A 27,483-nucleotide genomic window follows, 5' to 3' on the forward strand; every position below is an offset into this window, starting at 1 on the left:
AGCATGGCACAACACTTGGGCTGACCATGGCCTTCCACCTTCTCCAATCCCCAGGATAAACACTGACATCAGGGTACCATTTTTTCCAGCGTTAAGGACAAAGCACTGTGAGGGAAACCTCCCTACACAAGAGCACAGAAAACACAGACAGTTACTGAGATGGTTTCCAGCTGCCAATGACCACCAGACAAATCTTCAGCCACCAATGTCACCCACACCCTCCCAAACACTGCCCAGCACCACTCCTCTTACCACTTCTCTTTTCAAGTCACTTGTGGCTCTTTTGGTCACAACTCAAGACTCTTCCAATCACTTTTACTGAAACGAGATCCAATGACAGAAGAAAAAGAGGGTGGGCTTTTGACTTTTTAAAGACAATTGTGATTGGTCCTCTAGCACTACAAGACACCTGACGTTCACACACCCAATGGCACACTGTGCTGCCAGACTATGCGTACGCACAGCCAGGCAGCTGCAAGCCCACACTGGGACATACAGCACCCCCAGAACAGGGAAGGTCCCCAAAGAGCACGAGCTGCTTCACAGGAGCCACACCACAGGGAGCTGACAGAACACCACCCACAGAACACTCAGCACAATACTCTACTACACAAGCTTTGGGACTTCAGCAGGAGGGCACATACATTCTTTTCCAAACTCATGATTTAACACTACATTAGGAAGAAAAAAAAAACCCAACAACCCCCCTCCCTCCGAGGTTTAATGTACAGTGCCTAGAACAGATAGTACTGCATGTGCAAAACACTCCTTTTTCCTGAGCTGATTTTTCAGGTAATTCTGGTGTAAAATACTTATTTCCCAGGTTTCCCCATCTTAGTAAAATTTGTACTTGCACAGGTCAAAGTGATAAATATGTATCTGGAGAATTATTTTCTCCTATTTGAAAGTCAAACCACCTTTGTACCAGAGTAATGATACATGCATAGGAGAGATTTATCTTTCAGAACCTCCATCTCCAAGTCATATATATTTCCAAAGACTCACATTCTCAAACAATTAAATCCAAAGCGAAGCCACTTAACTGACTTCAACAGACACAAAATTAAGCCCTAAGGTAATAATTCATACAAGCAATCAATATTTCATATGTATTGCAAGCTGAGATACCTCAATAGTTTATCAGAAAAAATGCTGCCCTCCAATCCCCATGAAGTCATATCCCAGCTGAAGTCATATCCACATCCCAGTCATATCTTTTGTGTGAAGGCAAAGAATAGCAAGACAACATAGAAAAGTCCAGCAGTATCTGTGTCTTAGATTGTATACACCAACTCAATTGTACAGGTGTAAGTGAATTTTTAAGAAGCAAGGTTAAACTTCTAGCTTTTCCAAAGTTTAGTGGTCCCATGAATGTCAAATCCTCCTGAAAAAGATCAGATTTAATCAAATATCCCTGATGTCCAGACTTCAAAGGAAGTTTGGCAGCATTAAACTTTCAGAGCCTCACTAGCACATTGTATTAGATGATGGATATCATCACCTTTGGTAAATTCTGGTAAAAGGACTAGTACAGACAGCACGGATTTTATTGCATATTTTGTCAGCTTATTTTTAAAATCTAAAGGTTCTGAGTGCTACATGGAACATTTGTTTTCGAAACCAACTGAAACATCAGTGTTCATATTCTTCTACATGAAATAAGCACAACAAATAAAAGAAAAAACTCTTAGCAAAATTGTTTAGGCTTCTAGTTAGCTGATGTCAGAGTTCAGAAGTAAATGGTACAAATAGCACTTTGGAACATAAAGTATTTTAACAGATGTAATTATAAAAAACTATCACTAACATTTTACTTTGCGCATAAGGGTATTTTTGTCTTTTCTTTCTTTTTATAACTTTTCTTTCTTTTTATAACTTTTATAACTTGATTTCTAATTTTTTTACACTGAAGAGAAGGGAGAGAACAATCTCTGCACCTCCTTAACACCACAAACTACGGCACAAACTCAGTTCTCTTTCCCCCTTATGTTGTGGCTTATAAAGCGTCTTTTCACTTAAAACCACTAGTTCTATAATCAATTTTTTTAAATACCCAGCCTAAGAAATTATAAAAAGATGTCCATTAAGAATAGATTATACTTCAACATCATGCTAAAAAAGCCCTACTTATTTCTGGTAAGTTTTATTTTTGCTCTGTTGTATCAACTGGCCCTTGCTTTAGCATATTAATAATTAGGAACCAGGGCATTGATGCTCTCATGAAGGTCAATAGAGAGCTTCATTTTCTCCTCTGCATTTCAGAGGACTGGAATGACAGCAAGAGAGACAATGAAAGTTGGTCCTTATGCCCCTTGAAACACCATGACATCATGCCTCTGTCTGTCCCAGATATCACCACAGTCTCTGTGTCCTCCCCTTTTCTGATAGAACAAATCTTCTAAGATTATTTCCAGCTCCTTCTGCACAGCCCTTCTTTCAGGGGAAGAGTCAGCTTGTGTAATGCCCATTCCCTTGCTAAGCATCTGCAGACTCACTGACCAGTACACCCACTCTGACAGACAGCCAGGCCTGGCCAAAGAGAACAGATAAATCAAGATATGTTCAAGAAGTCTGAGAGCACTCAGCTTGGAGCCCTACTCCTTGGATAAGTTTGGCTTGGAAATTTTCCTCTGCAAACTTCAAGCTGTGGATCTACCCCAAGAGATGTGATAAACAAGTGTGCATTAGTCCATCAATTTTGACTTCACTTTTTCTACAGATTTATGTGGGGGTTTTTGTTTGTTCTACAAGATCAGTTGCACTTTAATACATATTTTGAATCAGGTAAAGAATAATACACTTTTGATCTTTTCATCCTAATTTTGGTATTTTCAACTCAAATAATCTAGAATAAAATAATGGAAAGAAAGAGACTGGTAATGAAAATACTACTCTTTACAATTACAGCACAAAGGTAAGATCAAACAGAGCAGGCAAGTTACAAGTGGTTCATCCTTGCCTTGAACCAGCTGTCCTGAAAGGTTTCTGCATGTGTGAGGTCTCAAATAGCTGATTCACTTGGTCTGTCATATCTCGATGGAAACTTATTCTAAAACATATACACATATACAAATATTTACAATTATATAAATATATTCTAATATTTACACAGATATATTTAGAGAGGGAGACAGACACACAGAAATCCCTACAGTGTTTCTGACAAGGAGGCATTACTTTCTGTATACATGAAATTTAGCAGGCTTTTCTTTTCACTACTTGTGTTATGAAATGACATAAAACATCAAACTCATATAAAGAACAATAAATTCCATTAATACAGTCACCTCACAATTAAGTATTTATGTAGAGACTGCAGAAAGCTCATAGATATTTTATAACTCCTTGGGGGCTGAATAAAATTAAATCGAAGGGAAAAGGAAATGTGGTGACGCAAATGCTCCCCCCCTTTAATTAATCAGAATTAATCAAAATAAAAGTAATCTTCTAGCAGTCAAATCAGCACTAGGCTGAATATGATGATATTGTAAATAACCCAGCAGAAATACAAATGCTCCAAGTACATGCAGCCCTAGTTAAAAAAAAAGGTTTTTTCAAAACTGTAAACTACCAAAGATGGGCTTTCACATAATCCTTTCTGGGTATTTTACAGAGCAACTGTGAGAAACGACCTTCAAGATCCACTTTTAAATTCCAGCCTTATTAGTTTGAATCCATGGGTTGCTGCCCCTCTGCAAAGGGCAGCACTCCAAGGTCAGTCACCACACCACTCCCCAGCCGTGTCCCGGGGCTATCCCACACTTGGCTGTCACAGCTCTGTCCCCAGAAGCCAGCACCACCTAGCACACCTATTTTGTATGCACACACAAGGCATCTTCTGGGAGTTCAGCCACTGCTCAGCTAATTGGCTACCTGCTTAATTACAACCCCAGCCAAGATGATGTTTTCTACACAGGTGAAAGTGCAGAGCATCTCCACAGCCACTAACAAGGCTGCCACAATCTCTGGTTACAGTGGTGTAAGCACCATCAAGCAGTAATATGTGAAAAGCTGCAGCCAAGTGCTGTAACCAATGTACCCAACTGCTATGGAAGTACAAGTGTTCTAAAAAGTATACTTGTCAGTTCTGGAGCCAGAGAAGTTAATTATCTAGTCAGACCACTGATGTACCACATATCCTTAAGTGTGATTGAAATATCTCCATATCAACATCAGTGATTTGTGTTTCTACAAGTATTTTGGTGCCTCTGGTGTGTTCTCATGACGGTTTGGAGCACAAGATAGGAGCTTCACTCATTTCCCTGATGGAGCATTGAATTACCCACCATCTCATGGAAGATTTGAGCTTCATTCTTCATTTGAATTAACAGTGTTACCTTCCAAGCCTCAGCTCTTTTTCTGCTTTTCTTCAATAGAGAAAAGAGTTCCTTTTTTCCATGCATATTTTCATAAATCTAGTAAATTAATTTCTCGACTTTTTTTCCAACCAGATAGGTTACATCCAAGTCTCCTGCTCTAAGATGCTTTCTTAGCCTTTGGAATAATTCCCACAGCCCACTTCTTCACCCTGCAGCTTTTGTAACATTCTTTAAAGCATATTGACACCAAAACATTGCTCAGTGCCCATGCAATGTGATATGCAGAGGTAAAACCTATTCACCCTGCAGTTCTGGGGCATGTTAGAGAGACATCAGAGAGACATAGCCAGGTGGCCTGTAAAGCACAGTGGGTCTTTTCATCGACATCTCAGCTTAAGAGCAAGGCTCAAGCTATCAAAACCCCAAAGCCTTCAGCTCTGCCCACTTATGCCAAGGAGTGATAAATCTCTAAAATCTTCTGCATTGTCTCATCTCTGCTCTCTCCTCTTTCAAAGCACACCAGCTTGTTGACCTCATGCTTTGAGAGAGTGGAAAGGTCTCCACTGGAAGTGACTTGCCCTGTCCTGTGTCTACTCCCATTGGGTGTGTCCCTGTAGTTTTGCCTTCTCATCCCAAGAAGTGTGACAGCCACCTCAAATTTTGTCAAGGTGACTTCAAAATGCAGTATAAAGCTGTAAGCACTGTGTCTGTGCTCTGCAGCACGGAAATTGCAAAATTTGAGAGAAATCCTGTAAATCAAGTGTCTGTGTTATTTTAATAGACTTCCCGTGCTAGCTGCAGTCTCTGCAGATTTATAAAACCATTTGGCAGCATGCTACACACCAGTAATTACCAGAGCAGGAAACGCTCAATAATACAGAAATAACTCCCAGTCATTACAGATACAAACTATGATGTGAAGATAGAGAGATTTCTTTTTACCTTTTCCTTTATGTACCAAAGAGAAAAACAAGGAATCTTTACCCCAAACAAAAGAACTGCATGCAACTCTCCCCACAGCATTCCTCACTGCTGACAAATGCCCCTGCAAAGTATCCTTAGGGGGCAGCTATCAGACTTGTCCCAGCCTTCAGTCCTGGAATAATTGCCAATCCTGCAAAACAGACACCTTGCCTATGTGGACCAAAGAGATGAAAGGGCCAAATTCAACCCTGTAACAAAGCAGCAGCAATGCGATTGCCTACACAACACTGCAAGGGTTTATACTTAGTTTTTAAACAAAGCATTAGATTTATTGCAACCTTCATATAAAATGATCCCTCAACCACTCAATTATCACAACCACCCAATTATCACAACCTCTCAAGGGAATTCTGTAGTTTATACAGCATTTTTAATTACCCAGTACAAAAAAGGCCCAATTTTGATCTAAGAAGTGACAGTTTGACAAAATCTCCTAAGAAACAAGACTTCTCAAGCTCTGAATCTTTATCAAGGTTTTCCCATCTGCAAGAACAGTGAAGAAGTGAAAACACATAAGAAGGAATTTTACCAGGCCCAAACCAGGGAGGCCGTGGAAGATGATACACTGTTTGTAGCAAGAAAATCATAATGTATCTCTATTTAGCATATGCATGTGTGTGCCTATTTGCTCTAGATGCATGTATAATCAGCCCTAGTAGGAATTAGAAATCATATGAAGGATTAAACATCAATTGCCTGTCCTCCTACACTTCCCATCCCTCTGCCAGGCCCTGATTAAAACAGAAGGCACAGTGGCAATGGTTGGAAACAGATTCTGAAATTGAAATAAGAGAGGAAAATAGCTATTTTCTTTTTGTAGCAAAACCTATAAAAGCCACATCAGTATTTGACTGCCAACAAATACCACCATATTCTGAAATTAGGAAATCCTGATGGTTTTAACAGGATCTAGAAGGCGCAGAAAAATGAGGATTATTAAAACTTGAAGATGTGACAACTATATTTGATGATGGAAGTCAGTGTTACGCAAATAATTGTTTTAATATTTCTCAGGCATCCCACATATTATAACTATTTCTCGGTGACTAGGAGGGTTTCACACAATCTTTAAGTGTAATCTTTTGCTAGCTTCACCATCTGGGAGTTCAGACAGCATTTAATCTTACTGGCTTTTTTCCAAAAGACTTACTGTAGGTCTGTGGCATGTGTTTCTTTAACAATCAAATTTGGGGGTGATTTTGTTTTTGACTGTAGCTTAAAATAGACCACTATCAAAATAATATTAGGGAGATCAGGTCTGCAGAGAGCAACAGCATCTTTTATGACAATAGCTGACACAGCTCTAACTTAGTATGATGCCTTCCCCAAAGTATGCAGAAATTCTTCAGAAATGAACAAATGCAGAAAACTTCTAACTACATGCCGATAAACCATAAAAAAACCCAAACTGCTGGTAGAACACAGGGCACCTCATCAGACAAGAAGAGCACTAGTTGGTGAGGTGCTGCAAGAAAGGGAATGAAGGGGGGCAAAGAAGGAGAGCAGAGTACAATTGCAAGTCAGGCCATAAAGCCATTCTGCATATCTAGGGGTATTCCTACCATTATCCATATGTGTATCTCTAGCTTTTTCCATTAAGCATATCCAGAAGAGTTACACTAAGTTTGATTTCTCAGGTCCATTTTTTAAAAAGTCCATTTTCTCAGGTCCATTTTCTTCTTCATTTTGTTCTGGATTTTTCAGGGATTTGTTTTAAAATACCTCAGAAAATCATGGCCAGGAAGACATGAAAGATGTTCCAAACCTTCACCAAACTGTTTGGAACAAAGTTCCTGGGTGTAGAGTCACCCACTGCTCTGGACAGACTCTACTGTATTCAAAGCACAAGTAAATTTCAACATTCCTACAGCTCTGCCCTCCAAAGCATTTATTAGAAACAGTGTTGTTTCCACCCAAGGCAGGGGGGTTGGAACTGGATGATCTTTAAGGTCTCTTCCAACATAAACCATTCCATGATTCTCTGAATCTATTCTGGCACAACTCAGTTTCAGATTTTTTCTTTTGTTTGATTGTTGTTGTTGTGTGGGTGGGTTTTGTTGTTTTTCTTTTGTTGGTTTTGGTTTTGTTTTAATGCATTGGGAGTTTGTTGTTTACAAAGATTTTGGTGAGACTGATGTTTATTTGAAGGCTCAAGAACTAAGGGCAGAAAAAGAATGTGAGTTAAAGGTAAGTGCAACACATGAGTTGCAAGTAACATGTTGCTGTTTCAGATGTTAATTTTGGGGATAAGGATTTCTTGGTCTGTGGTCAAACCTCAGTAGGTTTGACAAGATCTAAGAAATCAAAGCATGATGACAACTTCCTTGTCCCCCAACACTCCACAGGACAAATGGACATCACAGCCACACTGGACATCACAGACTACAAATATTGTCTCTCTTTAGACAGAACTGTTCTGTTTCATGTTGATTTGCCACACAACTAATTCAAAGGAAAAATGATCAACATAATTCACAGAACATATCTGTCACACTGCAAGATTAGACCAGCTGAAAAATAGAGCAACATGGCTTTATCTCATATAGTACTCAAGTCAAGTCAAGTGGCAGCACTCTTAGATATAATTAGAAGTTTTCCATTTTATTCAACTGTTACAAATGAACAGCATGAGACTTCACAGGAGCAATTTCATGGCAAGGGCCAAAGGAAAGTAATAAGCAAAAGAAAACAAAACACTTTCACAAACACAACTACCCACAGTATGGCAACCTGCTGGGCACACTGAATAAGGAGAGGCTGTGTTTCAGACAAAGGTCATGGGTTTGTTTTCTTTATTTAAAAACCTGTCTACAATGGCTTTTTTCAAAACATCATCTAATAGGTCTTTACCAACACATACAGATGAAATCTGTACTCAGCTGTGGTGCACATTCCTCAGCTGCTAACACCAGCCAAGGCAGCTGCTCACACAGGAAGCCCCTGTATGTAACAAGGCAACACCAGTAATGGTCCTAAACTTCAATAAGTTGTCAAATTGTTATGTTCAGGTTTCTAGACCTATTCACAGCTAGTTGAGTGGAAACATTTTTTTAGCTACACTGTCAGACTACTCTGCCATTCAATTGACACATTTCACTCTTTTGTAACAGGAACTGTATCCATGAAATATGGAGGACAGGAGGGATAGAAGGCAGCTTTGCAGTCACATCACCTGCTTCACCTCCTTCTTCAGAAGATCTGAAGACATCAGGACACAGAGAGACTGTGACAAGTCAAAGCTTTCTGTGGCAAATCCTTCCCATCAGCTGCAGACCACCACAGACAGATCTAGCCCCCACTCCCTAGCCATGCTATCACTGGCTTCCTTGTCCACAAAAAGTAATATCACTGCTGCAAAATGAAATCTTTTATAGCTCTGAATCTCTGGGCAGCAAAGCATAAGGTGAACAGACACAGGCAATGGGAAGGACCTTTCCTACAATCCATCCAAAGTTGATCAAGGGTACACACAGCTTACACAGCTACCTGGAAGTATGTAACTTTTAACACTTCGTTATTGTTCAGATTTCACGTTGTTTCCTAAAACAACAAGCTGGAACTCTTTCACCTTCGTTTTTAAGCCTCCAATCACACTTCCTCCCATAGCCCCACAGATGTACATTTTACTTAGCTAAATTTGCACTGTGGACCAGGTTTACTTTGCTGACAAATACTGGATAAGCAATGATCTGCAGATACGCCTAATGCATTCCTCCCTCTTTCAGACACAGGAGAATAATAGCTTATGGAAAAGTTCTAGCAGGAGCTTCCCAAACAAGCTTATTTTGTGCCTTGCATATGGAAACTTTCATCTCTTTGCACAAATTCCAAACATGCTTTTAACTTTGGTTAAGATAAGCTCTCTGGCAAAATGCTACCACAGCTGCATGTGTGACTTGGTCCCTCACTGCACTGTGACATGCTACAAAACCACCAGGTGCTTTTGCACTGCAAGTGCCTCCCTCTGCACAGAAAACAAATCCCCTCTGCTCTAATTCCTTGAGAGTAGAACTACTTCCTCATCAATACTTGAGCTCCTCCAGGTCTTGTTAAAGATCTCACTAGGAAAGAGTTTTCAGATTCTTATTTTCAAAGTCAACACCACCTTGCCATTGCCCCATTCTGAGCTATTTGTTCAATGATTCTTTATTACTAATCCATTCACTAATCACAGATCTTTGGTGCCTTCTAACCTGCCTGTCACAATGCTGGCTTGTTTATTGTAATAGGATGTTCACTTGACTTCTGTGACGTCTTTTTCAAACAGTAATCTTGCAACACTGGGGAAAGCAGCATAGAGCCCCACAGGTCTGCAATGCTTCTGAGGAGCTGTTACTCTCACAGCAGAAGAGGGGGAGAAAAAGGGGATGTGGATATATTTCTCCTGCCTTTTTTTTTCTAAAATATGAGCTAAAATATTACACAAGAACTGAAAGACAAAGAATAAGACATTACATGATGCCAATAGCCAGCAGTAATTATTTTACTTCTTGGTGAGGGTAGCCTTCCTCAATTCTTTTCTGGGGAAAAGTTTTCACTTTGGAATAGCATCAAATAAACACATCCATCTTGAAACAAAAAAAAAAAATTGCCTTCTCCAATTTTGAATACACATTCCTAAAATGAAAATGCTCCCCAACATTAAAAGAGTTATTTGGTTTTTTTAAAGGAAGTTCATATCAGTTTTTGGTAGTTTGTGTTGCCCTTTTTGTTTTCTATTGCAGTCTCCATGGAAGGGCCCTCTCCTACCTTTTGGTATTTCCTCTGTGTACTGGTTTTGGCTGGGACAGAGTTAAATTTCTTCATAGTAGCTTGTGTGTGGCTGTGTTTTGGATCTATGCTGGAAACAGGGTCAGAAATAGAGAGATGCTTTTATTAGGGCAGAGTAAGTTTACACAACATCAAGGCAACCTTTTTGCTTTCTCACCCCATCCTACAAGTGAATGAGTTGGGGGTGCACAAGGAATTGGGAGGGAGCAGAGCCAAGACAGCTGACTCCACTGATCAAAGGGATATTCCATACCATATGGCATCATGCTGGCAATAAAAGTTGGTGTAAGAAGGAAGGGAGGGACATTTGGAGTGATGGCATTTGTCTTTCCAAGTCACCATTATGTGTGATAGGGCCCTGCTGTCCTGGAGATGGCTGAGCACCTGCCTGCCCATGGGAAGTGGAGAATGGATTCCTTGTTTTGCTTTTGCCTTACCTATTAAACTGTCTTTATCTCAACCCATGAGTTTTCTCATGTCTACCCTTATGATTCTCTTCCCAGTCCCACTGTGGGGCAGTGACTGAACATCTGCTGGTGCTTAATTGCTGACCAGAGTAAAGCCCCAACACTCTGGATTATCATTCCAAACAACAACAATAAACAACTCTGGAAAAATTTTCTCAGCAGCTCAGTTTGTACCCTACTAATTGCACTACCTTCTATTGCACAGGTGGGAGTGGGAGAAGTAAGAGATAAATTCAGGAATGAACCCAGCCATGGCAGAGCAATGCCCTTAATGCCCAGCACACACCTGTCATGCAGCAAACATGAAAAAGTTCTCTATTCCATAGAAAAAAGAGGAGTGGGGGAAGATTTTAGGTTTTCAAGATGCCTGTCTTTAAATACCTTTAAATCCAGGGTCTTGGGACTTCCTGAAACAGGAGACCCTGAACTACATCTTTAACAAACTTCTCTGGTATGTCCTCATGCAAGGAATTCTGCCTATATACTCTAAGGTACACAGGGAAGCATTATCTTTATTGCTGTTTACAGCTTTTCCTTTTCTGTCATAGGGACTTCTACTGCTGTCAAACCTCTCTCCCAACACAAAAATATTTAGCCTGCCTTCAGTGTGCTCTCTCCTGACTTTTTAGGCTTCATTTTTGTTCCCTTCTTTCAAATCCTCTATGTTTCTCACTTGTTTAGCTCTGCCCATAATTAAGAGTGAACACAGTCTTATTGTGTTTTAAATGTTGAGTTTCCACAGGCAACCCATTTTCCACTATCACATCCTACTTTGATCATAGGCATGCATTCCAAAACTATACCAGAGGGGTAACTGTATCTTCAGAACAGGTACCTGTGTAACACTAATTCAAATTATCCCTGCCAAAGACCACTACATTTCTCCAAGGTGAAATTCATCTACTCTTCCAGTGGTTTACTGTTCTCCAGGGAATATGAAGCAATTTCAAAGGGAAAAGAACAGAAATTCCCCCTTTATTTGATAGTGGGATTAGCTTTGAGGATTTTTTTTTGTTGCTGTTGGGTGGAAGGTACTCAGTTATTTGACAGCTTAAACAGGTTTTCTGGCCTTAGAGAAAGTTGTGAGAGAGCACAGCAGTTAAACCACATACCAAACCATCCAGATTGTAAGTGCAGGAAAGGCAGTGTGCTTCATACCACATTCAAACAAAGTGAGAGTTTTTACTTGTAAACAAGGCAGTTCCAAACAACCTCTCAAACACCAGCCTGACTGAGCCTATAAATTTACAGGATTAGCATTGCAACATTTTGTTGCTACAGCATCATCTCTCCCAAGCATCTGAACTATTGTAGCAGGATCAACACTTGAGGCAACTCAACACAGGAGACAGAAGTGACTGATACTCCTTCTCAGTGCATTTGCTCCCACCTTGCAACCCTTAAGGAATGCAATCAAGCAGCAGAGTTACAGCTGGGCCAGGCACCCTCCCAGCAGTGCCTGCACGCTCCCTCTCTTCCCTGGGATTCTGTGAGCAGCTGCCACCAGGACCTCCCTGGCCCAGGGTCACTGCTGCCACATTGGCAAGAAAGGACACCAGAGGAGGGGGAACCTGACAGGAAGTCAAGGAAAAGCCTCAATTCACACAATTTCTCTAAATTGAAGAATCTCAAATTTTCCGCTTGAACAAAAAAAGAAGTAAGTTAAGTCCTTTGACCTCATCCTTGCCAGAGCTCTTCACTACAGAGGATTCAGGCAGTATTTGACCCCAAGACTAGGCAGACTTATTTTAAATTCTCCAACAAACAGACAAGACACAAACAAGGTATTTTCCTGCCTTAGTTTCCCATGGAAATAGAAAGCAGGCTGAGCTGGTGAGGGTGACACTTCCTTCTCCCCAAACGATGGCCACAGGGAGCATGGAACCTTTGAGGACAACTAATCTGCTCATGTTGCCTTTTGCACAAGAGGCCACCACCCTCTGTCCCCAGAGCAGCGTGCTGTCCATGCCCACGCTGGCACAGGCTGTGGCACAGTGCTCCTCTTCTCCTGGGGGTTCTGCCCCTGCCCCTCTCCAGCACCCAACAGTTCACATGGCACTCCCACAGAAGTCCATCCTCTTGCTCCCTTAGCACTAAAAAGATGTGCCTCAAGGGAGAAAAGAGATCTCCAGATCATTCCCTCCAGGTAGAAGCTGCAGCTTTTATAGAGACAGGCCTACCAATGGGCTGTGTTAAACCAGCCACACTGCCAGTCCCAGCAGCAGCTGTCACATACCAGATGATAACACAATCCCAACACAAACCCCTGGGCTGCAAAGCCCCAAAGAACCATGGACAGTGTGTGCTAAGTTGTTCCATGCCCATGTTTATACACACACACCTGAAAGGATTATGCTCTTTCTCTGTTTCCATTTACATGCTCTTAGTTCTAGATTTCTAAATTATGCTGTGCAGCAAGAACTAGAAACTTACTGCTGGCTATGAGGGTTTCTTCTTCTCTTGATTCCCATGCTTTTTCAAAGACAGATGAGCTGAGCTACCAAAATAGTTCCTTCTCCCCTCTATGAAGGCACTTCACAGAACTAGCTTGTGATTCAGGAATCAGACACTTCTCTAAAACCAAGCAAGAATGGAATTACAGCTAATCACATTAGCTCACAACTTTTTTCCCCTCTAAAAGCAGGATTAAAGGCAGAGATGGGGAACTTCCCACATTCCCACACACCAGCTGCATTCTTCCAGACTCAGCTTGCTGAACAGCTAATAGAATTACCATCCATAGACCTAGGATTTTCAGGGATTACTCTGGAGAGGTTGCCAAAGGAACTAACCAGACTGTAATTCCCGGCTTTGCACCACCAGAAAGGGATAGAACAACCTTAAAATGACATTGAGAATCATCCCAGAGGGAACCACAGCCTGAGGAAGTTGCCATCTAGATTTTGTAAGGGCTGTGGAGACACTGATCTTAAAGTTTATTGAGAAGACCAACAAAATGAACTGCAAGCCTAGGTTTGGAGAGGTGATTGATGAGAGGAGTGACAAGGTAAAGGAGAGGGGATTGCCCTCCAAGACCGAGCTGATGTACATCTGTTTAAAGAGATCAGTGTACATTTTAATGCCTTATCCATTCCAGCAAATACGGCTAAGTTCTAATCTTCAAATTACTCATGAAAATAGCTGAAAAACATTTTTTTTTTGTTCAAAGAGGAAGACGAAGAAGAGTAGAAAATTTTCTATTTATGTTCTTCAAAATGTAAGTCACTCATATCAAACCAAACATACACAAAACTTTGACCTTTGCCATGACATAGGCAGTAATAACTACTGAGGCTAGCTTTATGAATATTATTTTTCATTTCCAAACACCAAAATCTAAAGTCACACTCCACCCCCTCCATGGCACCACAAATACAATGCAGGTTTCACTGTACAACTTTTAAACTTTCTAAAGGATAAACGTTGCAAGTTTGAACTTAGGAAATTAGAAGGTCTTTTTTCCCCCCCATTTATCTTCAAGGATTTTATCTTTCTGAGTCAAGGACATCTACAAATAAGGTCAGCAAAGAAAAACAAAAACTAGTTCAGATAAATCTAGTTTCAATTCCAAACTTTAGCATTCATTCATGAAACAAAGATTTTTAATACCAATTCAGAAAAAAAAGCATGTTCTTTAAAATGAGGTTTCCAAACAGACAAGCAGCAATTTAAGGACCTTAGCTTTACTGCACAGTAAAGCATCACCTACTGCTGAGCAAATTAAAAACCCAAGGCCCTCACTCAGCCTGCCAAGGCACCTGCACAGACTGGGAGGCATGGAGTTAACAGTGGGAGGGATGCAATGGGGCAGAGGAAAAGGCACCAACCTCCCTCTCCCCACGGCCACTGGAGCCAGGGGAGGTGCAACCCTTTGCCCTCCAGAGCAGGAGCAGAGCTGTCCAGCTGCTCCATGGGCCTGGCCAGCAGGGCAGGGACAGGAGTGCAACACGGGGCTCCTGGCCTTGGAAACTGATCATCCAGGGCAACACCAAACCTGCTGAAGAGGACCCTGCTCTCATGCCCCAAGGCTGGGCCTGAATCAATTGAAGGAGTTCTCTTCCTAATCAGAAAGAAAAAGGTTGCTGCCCATTATTAAGTTTCACAGCTTCTTGCCCTCTCCTCCCCCAACAGGGAGCAGAGATAATGAATCAAAAAGAAAAAAGTCCACAACCAAAAACAGTTCCTTCTCCCCTCTCAAGAGAGAAGGGGAAAAGAAAAGAATAATAATTTTTTTTTTAATATTAGTGGGACTTAGCTGGAAGTTGGGGAGGGGAAATGTTCCCCAAACCCACCTTTCACTCAAACTGTTTCAAAACCTAACAAAATCCATGAGCTCACATGGTGACCTGTCACATCTGGAAAATACAGGGATCTCTGATGAACAGCAGGGTAACTTATTTTGTCTCTTCACAAGACATCTGCACAAAATGGAGCACTGCTCAAGTTATAAGAGCTGGAGATGTGTCCTCAGTCCCACCTCTGATGTTAAACTCCACCAAGGACCAGATTGTTAGTTATGACTGACAGGTATTTTACAGCATTACAAACATGCACTACGCATCATCTGTTTCCGAGGAGGTCTCTAACACATACCTAAAGATAGAAAAATCATACTTGGCCTAAATGAATCAATGTTGGCAGGAAAAAAAAGTGATCTGCTGCAGAACTTGGCTGGAGATGGATCTTTTTTGCTCCTTGCAGGGAGTTTGGAAAGCAGAAATTATCATAACAGGACACAAAGGACAGAGAAACAAATCAGGGAAATCCAGAAGGGCTCTCAGTGGGGAGCAGAGAAGAGCAAAGAACTCACCTCTTGTCTGTACCTTTATGCAATGGAGTAGATAGACAGGACAGCACAAAAGGCACTTAGATAATGACCAGCAGATGAAATAGAAGAAGAAATTAACTGCAAAGACTTTGGAAACAGAGCTGTGGCTATAAAGGGACAATCTCACTGACCTCTAATGCCAGTCCAAGGACATTTTGCTACAGGATTTCTGGAGCAGGGGTATGCAGGACATCAGATGCAATCAAAGTTCAGTGTATTTGTCCCCTTACTGTAGCAGAATACTACCATGGAAAGCACATGGTCTTCTACCCTTCCCTCCCCTCACCCTTTCTCCCTGAAATCAGGCAAAAGCTGTCTGTCTCAAGTCACAGTTTCAGTGTCATTATTGTTGCCTGCAAAAGAACCTGAACAGTATCAAAACAGTCAAGATCAACTACACCTTAGGGTGGCACTTCAGAAAAAAGAAATAGGGAGGGGGATAAAAAGATGTTAGAAATGGTTATCCACCTTTAAGCCACAGTCACCCCCTGGACCTCAGACCTGCCCTCATAAGAGGGGAAGTGCAGAGCCTACAGGGTCTGACATTAACCACAGAGGTGAAAACTGGCATTATGACAAATGAGAGCGATGGACAGACAGATCTCCCCACACCAGATGAGGGAGAGGCTGACATGATCTTGGGGGACCAGATCCATTCAACTCCTGCTTGTCTTGGAGATGGTGCATTGAGGTCCCCATTTGGGCCACACAAGATTTTCAGTCCTATCAAGCCACAGGTTCTCTGTGGACATAGCACTGCCCACACCTCTCTACCTCAAGCAGCTTGAGACTCCCTCAGCAGATTCTCTCCCCCTTAAGCCTCGCTGTGTTGAATACAGATCCCAAACAATGAGCAAAGCTCCAAATTTGCCACCTTACTTCATGCCAGAAAGTTGCCTGCTGGCCTTAGCCCCCTAAAACCTCTTCTAATTTGAGTTTCTTTCTCAGATCAGTGTGATTGCTAAGTTATGTACAGGGTCCATATTTTGGCATTCCCCAGTTATGCATCGACCACATACCTTCCTGCACTTGCTAATGTTGACTGCCTCAGCATGGTGTTATTTTTGTCCTTCCCCCACTCAGACTCCAGCAATTAAACCACGCTGTGATCAAGAACCACAGACATCTCTTTGGCTGGCTTTATGCTAGCACTGCTTCCCTCGACAAAATACTGTGTGCAGTATTTATTTGGAGAATGTTAAACTCTTCAGACAAACACTTGCCTTACACACAGTATTGGGAGGGGGAATCACTCCTGCCTGCAGCCATTTTATGAGCTTCACCTATTGAAGCTCATGCAGCATCAACCACTTAGCAACCATGGCACTTATGACCCCAAGTACAGCTGGCAGCACCTACTAGACAGCAAGTGTGCTGCTGGATGAGGGAGACAGCAGTGAAGAAGCCAAAAGGCTTCAATGGACCTGCTGGCCATCTCCTACTTGCTGGACCCTCTAATTACCATTCCATAAAGCTTCCACCCTGTGTCAGTTGGATTTGAGGGGCAGAGCAGCCCAGCACAAGCTGGGACCTCTCTCACCAGCTCTGCTCCCTGTTTAGTGCCCCAAGCACTTGAAACTGTGACCTACTCCACCTGACCTCTGATCAGGAAACCACTCTGGATAATGTGTGTATTATACCTGGACATCCCAAACATACCCTACCAAGTAAATGTGACTGGCCAAGTGGGAACCAATTCTTAGAAGTCAGCTTTCTCTTTCTGTTTAACAGGAAAGAAGAAAAAATCATTAGAGACAACAAAAGGCACAATTAATACAAAGGTGCTGCTGTCCAATAGGACCTCTTGCCTTTTACAGTTCAATCAGAACAGAAATCCAAGGGGAAGTGGTTAAAGATGCCGGTTAGATGTGGTTCAGCTGCCTCTATCTTCCTTGCAAATGCTGCTCCATCACAGATACAGCCCCTACTTCAGCCTCATGCCACAGCAAAGCAGCTATGTCTGCTCGGCCTGAATTATCTCTCTGCACTCATTAACAGCGCTCCCCCACTCCAAATCTTATTTGGGATTCAGCTCACAAAGCTGACTTAACCCGTCCTTAAACCCACAAACCATATTTCTTTCTCAAGTGGCACCCAGATCCCATCAGAGGAATGACCTGTGCTTTGCAGCACTGCCTCCTTTCAAGGTCAAGCTGAGCATGTTTCATTTGATCACATCCACAGGCTCCAAGCAGTTCACCCCGAGGGGCACAGCCCTGTCAGGTTACTTTATGCCCGCTGATAACTGTGCCAAGCCACTCCCACTCACACCTATCCCAGGTGATGCAGCTGCAGCAGAGACAAATGAACAAGCTGGAGAGTTTGCAGCTCCCACCTGCTGAGTGCCACCTGTGCCAAGGCAGGAGGTCCAAGGGAGGGCTGCCTGGGAGGACACAGTCATGCTCTGGTGACAGAAGCTGGGACCATGCTCAACAAGCCTTTCAGAAACATGTGAGACAACGCTAGTCTTAGGCCTCTGAGGGACTAGCAATATGAGACAGCTTCAAGGGATGAATTTCATACTTGTCCCTTTAGGAATCACATTTGTGCAACTCAGATAGTTGCACAAAATACCTGAGCATGATTTACCTTTTTTATGCTCTATTTTTCTCCTTTTACCCCTGTGCAAGTTCTAAGAAATCAGAAGTCTCATAGAAAAAAGCCAAGTACACAACAGCAGGAAAAATAACTGTGTCATCAAAACATAGAACCTAAAACTTGAGAGTCATTCTCCACATTCATGTCAGATCTCTTGCCAAAACTTATTCTCACGGCTGCGTTTTTTCCACTTGGAAGAACCAATACATTTACACATGTACATTCTTCTCCAAGGTTATTCTGAAATTATTACTTGCAATGCCCTTGGCAGATTAGAGGCATTACATAAATATTAGATGCTATAGAATACAGTCTTAAACAAGAAAAGGGACTTCTGAAGCTCTTAAAATTATCATGAGGTTTCTGTAGGCAGTTTTATATGAACCCAGGCTTAAACAAAAGCCAGGCAATATGCATTAAAGTTAACATTACAATATGCATAGAAGAATAATTCCTACAGAGGAAACTGTTCAGTTGTCTCTAGCTACATGTATGGGACTTGAGTTTTTAGTGCATTCATCAGATCCTACTCAGTCTAAGGCTCTGAACTACAAAAAGAATAAAAGAAAATATTTTCATCTAGACAAAGAGAATTGCAAACAGTTTTTTAAAAAGTTTAAAAAGGAAAGTAATTCGTTATTTCTGTGTACATAACCTGACAACCAAACAGAACAAGATAAAAAAAGGATTCCTTTCCCCATGAGTCTCATCCTCCTGAAATTTGTACCAAACAGAACACACAAAGAAATGTGTTTACAGATGGGGTATGAGTCATGCTCCCAGGTGAGGCTTAGAAAGACTATCACTTCCAATTCACAGGAGCAGGACTGTGCTGTTGTTATCTTCCATTAATAAGAAGCAATGGGTATTAGAATAAGCAATCAGTAGTTACAAGCCCTATGCTATCCTCCAACATCAAAATATTCAACTCAGGACAAGCATTGTCTCTGTTTTGCCTTGCCTCAGCTCACAGTTGTGTTAAGCTTTCACCTGCTTCATAACATTATTAAAATTCTTAGCATTTTAATAAATAGTTTGGTCTAGACAGAACATGAAAGGTAGATGAATACTTCTGTGTTATCTTAACTCACCAAAGTGTTTATGATCCCTGAGAAATGATGGAAACATTTTAACAAAAACTGCCAATTCTCACATACATTCATTTGCTACAAACTAAGTAACAGAGCATGAGAAAACATGATGCAGTATTATCAGCCTTACAAAAAATCCAGCAATTTGAGAAGAAAAAAATTCATAAACTGCTCCTCCTCTTCATTTTGAACCATAACAACTTGCCACTGTAATAGTGCTGGAAGGACACAGTCATCATACTTCACCTACAACTCTGCATTCATTATGGGTCAGTAGCCACCAACACCAAGAGGAAACGTAATTTCTACTGCAGACCCACAGAGCAGAGAAACCACAGTATCACTGAAATGTAACATTATGGAAAAACAGCCTGGACTTTGTCTCCTCAAACAAAAGGCACTGCAGGGATAATGAACTGACTTTTTAAGCCAAGAAACACACATACCAGTAAAGTCAAGTTTCTGGAAACCTATTATAACTCAGAACTGCAAAGGTGTCTGAAGTGTCATTTAGAATTTTTCAAAAAATAAATTAAAAAGGCAGGCAAAATTGTCTCTTGCATGAGGACACAGACAACGTACAATCAAATCTTTTCCCCTGTCCCTTAAGTGTATTTGATAGTACCTTTTGAAGTTCTCCAAAGAGATGGCAGAAAGGCAAGAGAAAAGAGAGGAACACATGTGACACAAAAGCAACCAGCTATGGTCCCATCCCCAGGATTCATACAGTTTAGAAAAGCAATGATAGTTCTGGATTCTGAACTGCAGGAATATACATTCAAAATGGATGGAAAATGACTAAGCTTGTTTTTCTACCACAAAATGCTACTCAGTTGCAGTTTCTCTGCAACTCCACCAGCATGAGCAGCAGGCTAGTTCTTTGTCATTTGCAAATTTAGCATTTATTTTATCATGCCATATGTAGTCAAGGGAATTCAGCTAGGAGAGATAGGCTCTGCTCTACCCTGTTCATCCTCTGCCTTCACAGAGGAAGATAAAGCAAAGAGGAAAAGGTGAAAAATAATGTTCTGGGGAGAGTTTAGATGCAGTGAATATCATCTGGGTCATTTCACGTTTCATACTCTCTGCTCCTGCCTTTACTTTGCCAGTTACTTTCAGAGTTGAACGCTGGGGCTGCTTATCAGCAGAGCTGCAGGGAAGCAGCAGAACACACTGAGAACAGCACAGGAAGGACCAAACCAGAAACTTCCCTGCCAGTAACAGGGCAATCCAAGCAGAAGCTCAAGGAACAGCTCATGGCTCGGGCAGGGAAAGCTCTAGAGGAGATCCCGGTGCATCGGGAGTGCTTGCAGAGGAGAGGGAGGGACGAGTAAATAAAGTGTGAGGCAGGATCCCTCCCACCCTCCCTTATTCAAATAAATCACTTAACTTTTCAGAGCAGCAAATCTCCTTACTCCTCTGGATTAAAGGCAGACTTAAAAGAACGTTTGTTAACAGACTACCCTCTCCCAGGGTCATTCCTGATGCATGCCAGCTGACCACATGCAGAAAACTAAGTTAAGGGGGCCCTTGATTAAAAATTAAAAGTTTATTTCTAAATAAAACAGTACCTTTAAAAGACAATTTAAAAGTTTACTGGATGTGGGATGCAATTTTAATTTTGCTTCTATGGAGTTTGATAAACATTAGACAAGTGTCTGTGGTATAAGAATATATGTATCTTTGAAATATGGCCTTTTGCCATCCTTTATGAGGTGAAATGAAATTCAAGGTCTCAGGGCTCCCATGCAAGGAAGAGACAGCAGGACAATCATTTCAGAAGATAACCTTTAGGCTGCTCACTGACTAAGGAGAGCTCAATCCCTATGGGATTCCCACTAAAATGTCAGGAAGCAACAATATTTTATCCCAGTACCAAGTATGTTTCTGAAGACTTCATTTGCCTGCCTACATTTTTTCTGTAATGATCACTCCATTAAAAGAGGGAAAGTTAATAATAAAAAATAAAGGCTAATTTACATTTCACTACATAATATCACAGAGCTAAGCAGCTAATTTTAAAAATAAGTTAAAATATATAACATGAATGAATAATGTTGCAAAACACCGATTGCAAAAAATGTTCAGTACAAGAGGAGGAAGAAAGTGGAGTGAAGGAGAAACACTTGTTCCAGGGGAATAAGTCAGATCAAAAGGCCCATACCAAACAGATTCTAAGGAAAAGAAATAGTCAACAGGGTGAGCTACTTTGTCAATACGTTGTTTAGTAAGAAATAATAATCCTCAGGAATCAAAGAAACAAGAGGAATCCCCTAAAAAATGCATATTTTGTAGATACAAACTGCTTCAATCTGGCATGGGAACCAGGTCTAAGCCCAAAATGCCTTCTCCAGATTGGATGAAACACCAACATGACGACATCAAGGAACTCCAGTATCATCTGTAAACTGACATGTTTAACAACTAAAGAACATGAACATTACAAATGCTTCCCTGAAACTCAGCCTCCAGGTGACCTATCCTCAGAGCCAGAATTTCTTCCTAAAGATAGTGAGACAGATGCTGCTGCTGGGTGTGGAACATAAATCCACTGACAAACCCTGCTGTGCAATGGCTCACAACACCAGGGCAGATAGAGTACACATAGATACAGGTGGCACACACTCTCCTTACACCTTCTGGGCCAGTCCCCACCTTCTAAGTCTACAACAAACCTCTCATTAGCTTCAGGAAGTAAAAATCCCTGTGTGCATAGGCATCCCAATCAACAAAAACACTGCAATCACTTTTGCTGATTTGCTAAAACATGGAAACACAGAAAAGGCAATAGGTCAGGCAAGCTGCACCTCGGCACACTGCAGGTATGGCAGGTCTTCTCTCATGTCTCACACCAAAGCAAACTAGCAAGATGTGAGTTAAATTGCTGACCTTTGTGTTACATCACAAGCTGCTCGTGAGGACACCAAACTTCCTCCTAACATTCTTGTAAGTGCTCACTTGTACTGTAACAAAAGGCAAGCATTGTTCTGATAGTTTCCTTAATAGAGACACTAACAAAATGCTAAATAATAGCATCAAAGTGCTTTATTCCCTGCTTTCCCCAAGCCAACAAATCTCAGAATATGTATAACAGTAATTTCATCTTCCTGGTGCTTTTTCCATTTCTTTTCTTATGTAACTCAAACCTGTTTCAAAAGAAAAACATAGTTTCAACACATATCTCCCAGCAAGTCCTACAATTATTTTCGGAAAGTCTGGTAATAGCTCAGTATGAGTAAAACAAAAAAAAAGTTCGTATTTGGCAAAATCTGAGTTTGTCCATATTTTCTTATTTTTCTTTATTCTTCAATGCTTTGCCTTTGGAAATCAATGCAATTTTGGTGGCAGTGCTTTCCTCTCAGCTTCTCCACAGCAAACATTTCATGAACCCCAATTTTGCAACGTGATATAGATACTTCTGGGACGGGGGTAGTAACTCATTCACTAGTTCTCTCTAACAAGTATCACCTTCCCCTCAGATCTGTTCCATCAGCACCAGAGCCAGTAACTGCAAGGGAAGGGGATGAGACAAAAAACTGAAACCAACCAAACAAAAACAAACAAAAAACCCCTCAACAACAAAAAAGCTACCAGAGACAAAGCAAAAAGGCAACTTATTTTCACATAGATAACAACAGGAACTGAAAAAGCTAGTGACTTTTTTACGTCTCCCAAATAACCAAGCTGCTCAAAGCTCAAGAGGGAAGAGTAACAAGTATACAAAAACAGTCATGATATGTTCTGCTTTCATGGCCACCAGAGCCATTTACTTTATCTCCAAATACTCTCTCACCTCAGGTTTCATCACCAGGGTCAATGAAACCGTCACTTTTCAGCAGCCACATTTTTCTGCCCCAGCAGCCTCAGGTGAACCTCATGGGATGCACATACCTGGGAGCCAGAGAACCTCCCTTCCACTTTGTCACCAACCTGCAATTCCTGTTACTTGCTGTAAGGCACAGAACTTGACCAAAGCTGAAAATAGCAACATGTACTTATTTTGGTAAAGAAGGGCTTTTTAAGCGACCATTTTAGTGGCAGAACAATTTGCGCTTACTTTTAAATATTTAAACTTACAGTTCTTGGGGAATTTGCTCAATAATTCAATTCTTTATTAATCTGAGGAGAACAATCCAATTTAAAATTCTTTAAATTTTTCATTAAACTCTCTCTTTAAATCTCCCATTTCAGCATCCCCAATAATGTAACGACCTTTTAAATAAAGCTAGTGATTGCTCATTAACAATGTGAAGCCTTCACTGTAGTTTTTGCAACAGCTTTTAGGGGAATTCATATATGTCTAAAGAGACTATGCAGAACACTTGTGGTCTGAAAGGGCTAACTTAGTAACTTTAGTAATCTCTGAGTTGGTAGCAACAATGGATGGCCAGACATGCTCAAGACTTAGAAGCAGGAACAGAAAGAAACCAAATACTGAATCCTGCACCCAGAATCCTTAAGGAAAACAATGTGCCTACCGATAAAGGCATCAAGTACAAGGACATGCCTTGCCTCTGCAGCTACTCCCACTGCCAGCTGGATGCATCCAAAGGAACACTGCCTTTCGCCTTGCTGGCAAGGCTACAACCAGGTCCTGATCAGACACCCTCTAAAGTAAATACCATTATATGAGTGAGTCGGGGCAACAAACCATTTGGAAAGCCCACTTTGGGGGCTAGCCAATTTTTTTTTTTTCTTTCAGTTTGGAGTCTGTGGTCCTCAAGCATCTCCCCAAACTGAAAAGCGTTTTAGACACATGTAGCCAGTCCCCAGCAGCGAGCACAGCGGCTGTCAGGGCCACAGGAAGGTGCTCCAAACCCCACACATTTCACCACTCCTGGGCAGCGGGAAATATTTACACACGCACAAACCAAACAGGGTTTCCTACCAAAAGCCCTTTTTATTCCAGGGTCAAGGACCCAGACGGCTGTTCAGTACCCGGCGAGTATCCCATCCTTGGCCCCTGCGCCCCCGGGGCCGTCACTGCGGGTAGGGGAGCCCGGTGCTGCCCCTGGGCATCCTGCGCCGACCCGGGTAGCGGCCACTCCCGCGGGGACATTCAAGGGCAGCTGATCTGCATCCTCGGGCTCCCGGGAAGGAGCCACCCAGGTGCAGAGCCGCGGCCAGGGCTGGACACAGGGCGCCGGGGATGTCGCTCCCCTCCCCCGGCACCTTCCCCCGCCGCTCCCGCCGCGCAGGCCCGGGGCTGCGCTCCCCCGCCTCCGGCAGCGCCGGGGCTCCCTCGGCATCGCCGCCTTTGGCCGCCGGTGCGCCCGGCAGCGCGGGCAGCGGCCCGGCCGCGCTCCACCTGCTCGCCGCCGCGTACTCACTCCGCGTAGCCGGTGGTCCAGGGCAGGCGCCGGGTGTCCTTGCTGAGGATGAGGATGGGGCGGGCGATGTGGTCCGCGGAGCACTCCACCTCGTCCGGGGACAGTCCCAGGAACTCGGGTCTCCCGTAGGGGAAGCGGAGGGGCAAGTCCGCGCCGCTGCCGTGGTCGGCGCCCGCGCTGCCAGCCATGATGCCGCCCATGAAATTGGCCACGGCGGACTTCACCCGTGTGAGCATAGTACCCCCGCCGGCGGCGGCAGCGCCGGGGCCGCCGCGCAGGGCGGGGAGCGGGGCGCGCCGGTGGGCAGCGCTGCGGAGGCGGCTCCGGCGGCCCCGCCGCGCTCCCGCAGTGGGGGCGCGGGGCCGGGCGAGAGGACGGCGGGCTCAGGGGCAGCCGCGGGGCCGAGGCCTCATTGCAGGTTTCCCCCTCCCGGCGCGGCGCTGGGTGAACTCAGCCCGGCGGCAGCGGCTGCTGAGTCATGTGATAGCGCGGCTGGATTCGCCCGGGCGCTTCCTGCTCCTCCTGCGGCACCGGCGGGCTCCTGGCACACGCCGGGCACGGGCGCCGCCGCCTCCCCGCGCCGGGGCCGGCCCGCGGCAGGTGCGCGGCGGGCGGAGCCTGCGCCCGGCGGGGCCGCCCCCGGCTGCCCGCAGCGATGCGGCCGGGAGCGCGGTCCTGCCCGCGGCCGCCTCCGGGATGAGCTGTACGGGAAGGCGCTCGGAGTCGCTCGGGGCTCCCCTACCGGGGCTGGGGATCGCAGCCCGCAGTGCGCTGCCCCTGCTGCCTCTGGGCTGAGCCAGCGCCGTCCCAGCCCCGGCAGAGCCCGCTGATCCTGCGAGACAAGACTCCGCTGGGAGGGTTTACTTGTCTTCTGCTCAAACCCGCCAAGGATATTTTCCCCAGGAAGCCATTTGCTAGAAAAAGAACCCGGGACGGTGGCCGAAAGCGAGTCCTGCTGCCCGCCTGCTCTGGGTTCCCCCGGCTGCCCGGGGAGTCGCGGACTCGCCCGTCCGCCGCTCAGCACTGACCGCAGCCCCCGGGCTGCTCCGGGCACCGCCAGGCGTTCGGGATGCTGCCGTGGAGCAAAAGTGAAAGGACGTGGCCAAAAATATTCACATTTGCGGACACAGATGTTTTAAACCCTTCTTCTCTTGTTGTGTTATTTTGACCATGTTATACTCTTTCAAAAAAAAAAAAAAAAATTAGGAGGTCTGTTCAATGTGGTAGTCACCCATGTGTGGAGGGGTTGCAGATTTGGGTGTGCCAAGCTTTAAGAAAATATAGGAATGGAGCAGGAACATATAGGAAATCTGTCCTCTGAAGCAAGTCTTTGTCTGAGCCCTGTGATTCTGCAGCCCTCCTGAGAGCTGTAAATCTCACCGGAAGGCAATGACCTGCGAAATGAACGAGGAAGGTACGGCAAACCTTGAGAGTAGTGAAGTACTGGAACTTGAACTTTGCAGTCTATTGGACCCAAAGATGTTGAAAAATATTATTGACTAAAACTTAAACAGAGAGAATGCAGTGTTTGTTCTCCGACCCCATACTGCAGTCACTATTCCACACAACACGAGGGAGAAATGTGAAGTAATATGTTAGAGTTTAAATTATTATCTCTGCTAGATGACAAGGAAAAGCCCAGATGAGACATATGGGGAGACAGCTTAGCAGCTCACCACTCAAAACAGATCTGTGCAGTTTGAAATGTGTGGATGCTTACCTCTGGTACAAGAATGTTGTAAGGACACAGCAGTACAATAGGAGGGATATGGCCTCCTCATGCTTAAAAGTACAGAGATGCCTTGATTTCAGTTTTCTGGTAAAGAGGATCATGTTCACTTTTGAGTCAGAAGTGAAGCTTCACTTCTCAAAGGAAGTAATAATCAGTCGCTGCAGGGTTCAGCAAGTTCCCCTATCTCCCAGCCCGTGATCCACCTGGTCCAAGCCAGACATTTTTCTTGGCAGGTAGACCTTTAAAGGTTTTGATATTGAGTTCCAATAAAATTTTGAGCCTGAATTCTCTATGCAAATGCTTGAAAATCGACTCTCTGTCCTTCTGCAATCCCACGACTAATGCAAAAGAAAGATGTCAGGTTAGTGGGGTTTTTTAAATGTTAACTTATATGTAACATTGGAGCAAATCTGCTTTTCTCTTTGAATGGGTAACCATGCCGGGGAGTGAAGCTGTGTGTGGGCCAGAAACACATTCATATGAGCTCTTTGAAGCATCTGAATTATGCCACCTTGCTATGCATCATATTCAGCATTCAACAAATTCAGTCATTTTAATCATAATGAAAGCAGATTGGAGATGACTTCTAAAAATCATGTCCTCCAGCTCTTTTTCAAAGCAGGGCCAACTTTAAGGTTATGTTATATTCTTAAGAAACATTTGCTTGGCTGTAAAGATTCTGGTTCTAGCTTGTGAGTACTTGAGCAGAAAGTATTATATGTGGAGTAGCTGGAAGTGTATCCAGTGAAAGTGCATTGACTCAATGTATTTAAAATTTTTCTGATAATAAAAATATTTCTGGTGCAGGTTCTTTTTTGTTTCTTTTGCATAATATGGCAATGCTTGGGGCTCTCTGCCTCACACGAATGTGGAATTTATTTCAACAGTGTAACTCTCACTAGCTTGTACCTCATTTATACCTTATGTTGCTTGCTTACTTGAAGGTTTTTTTCCTGTGCTTTTCATGCTCTGAATAAAAGCAATAAAAATCTTCCAAAGACTTTGGTGAGAAGAGAAGCAGGTCTGATGTGAGATGAATGCTCCATTTCTGCAGGTCTGAACTTCTGCGTCATGTTATCACAGATGTAGTCAATGTCCACAGGTGTGAACTGAGCTGCATAACAAATTAAGAGGGTGTGTCAGAATACATGCCTGACATTACAGGATGAAGCTGTATATGTAGGGGGGCAAAAGCTTTGACAAAAGAATTGGTTGCACTTCTCTGTTAATTCCCCATACAAAAAACATGGGAAGCCTTATTTTTGCATATGATTCTACTCAGGAAGATTACCACATCATGTGGTGATCAATGAAGTTATTCTTACCTTTTCAAAAGGACTGTGCAACCTTTAATTAGCATGAGG

General features: G+C 43.1%; 1 protein-coding gene across 1 annotated transcript in view; it reads right to left on the bottom strand.

Annotated features, from left to right (window-relative positions):
• Window positions 1–24,973, bottom strand: part of PPM1H (protein phosphatase, Mg2+/Mn2+ dependent 1H) — a 131,151-nt gene extending 106,178 nt beyond the window's left edge. The window contains exon 1 of the mRNA XM_064701849.1: window positions 24,388–24,973. Coding sequence (XP_064557919.1) covers window positions 24,388–24,623 — 236 coding nt within the window. The 5' untranslated portion in view covers window positions 24,624–24,973. The remainder of the gene's footprint in view (window positions 1–24,387) is intronic.
• Window positions 24,974–27,483: the final 2,510 nt, after the last annotated feature.

The sequence above is a fragment of the Zonotrichia leucophrys genome, chromosome 1A (genome assembly GCF_028769735.1).
Source record: "Zonotrichia leucophrys gambelii isolate GWCS_2022_RI chromosome 1A, RI_Zleu_2.0, whole genome shotgun sequence".
NCBI classification, from domain to species: Eukaryota; Metazoa; Chordata; class Aves; order Passeriformes; family Passerellidae; genus Zonotrichia; species Zonotrichia leucophrys.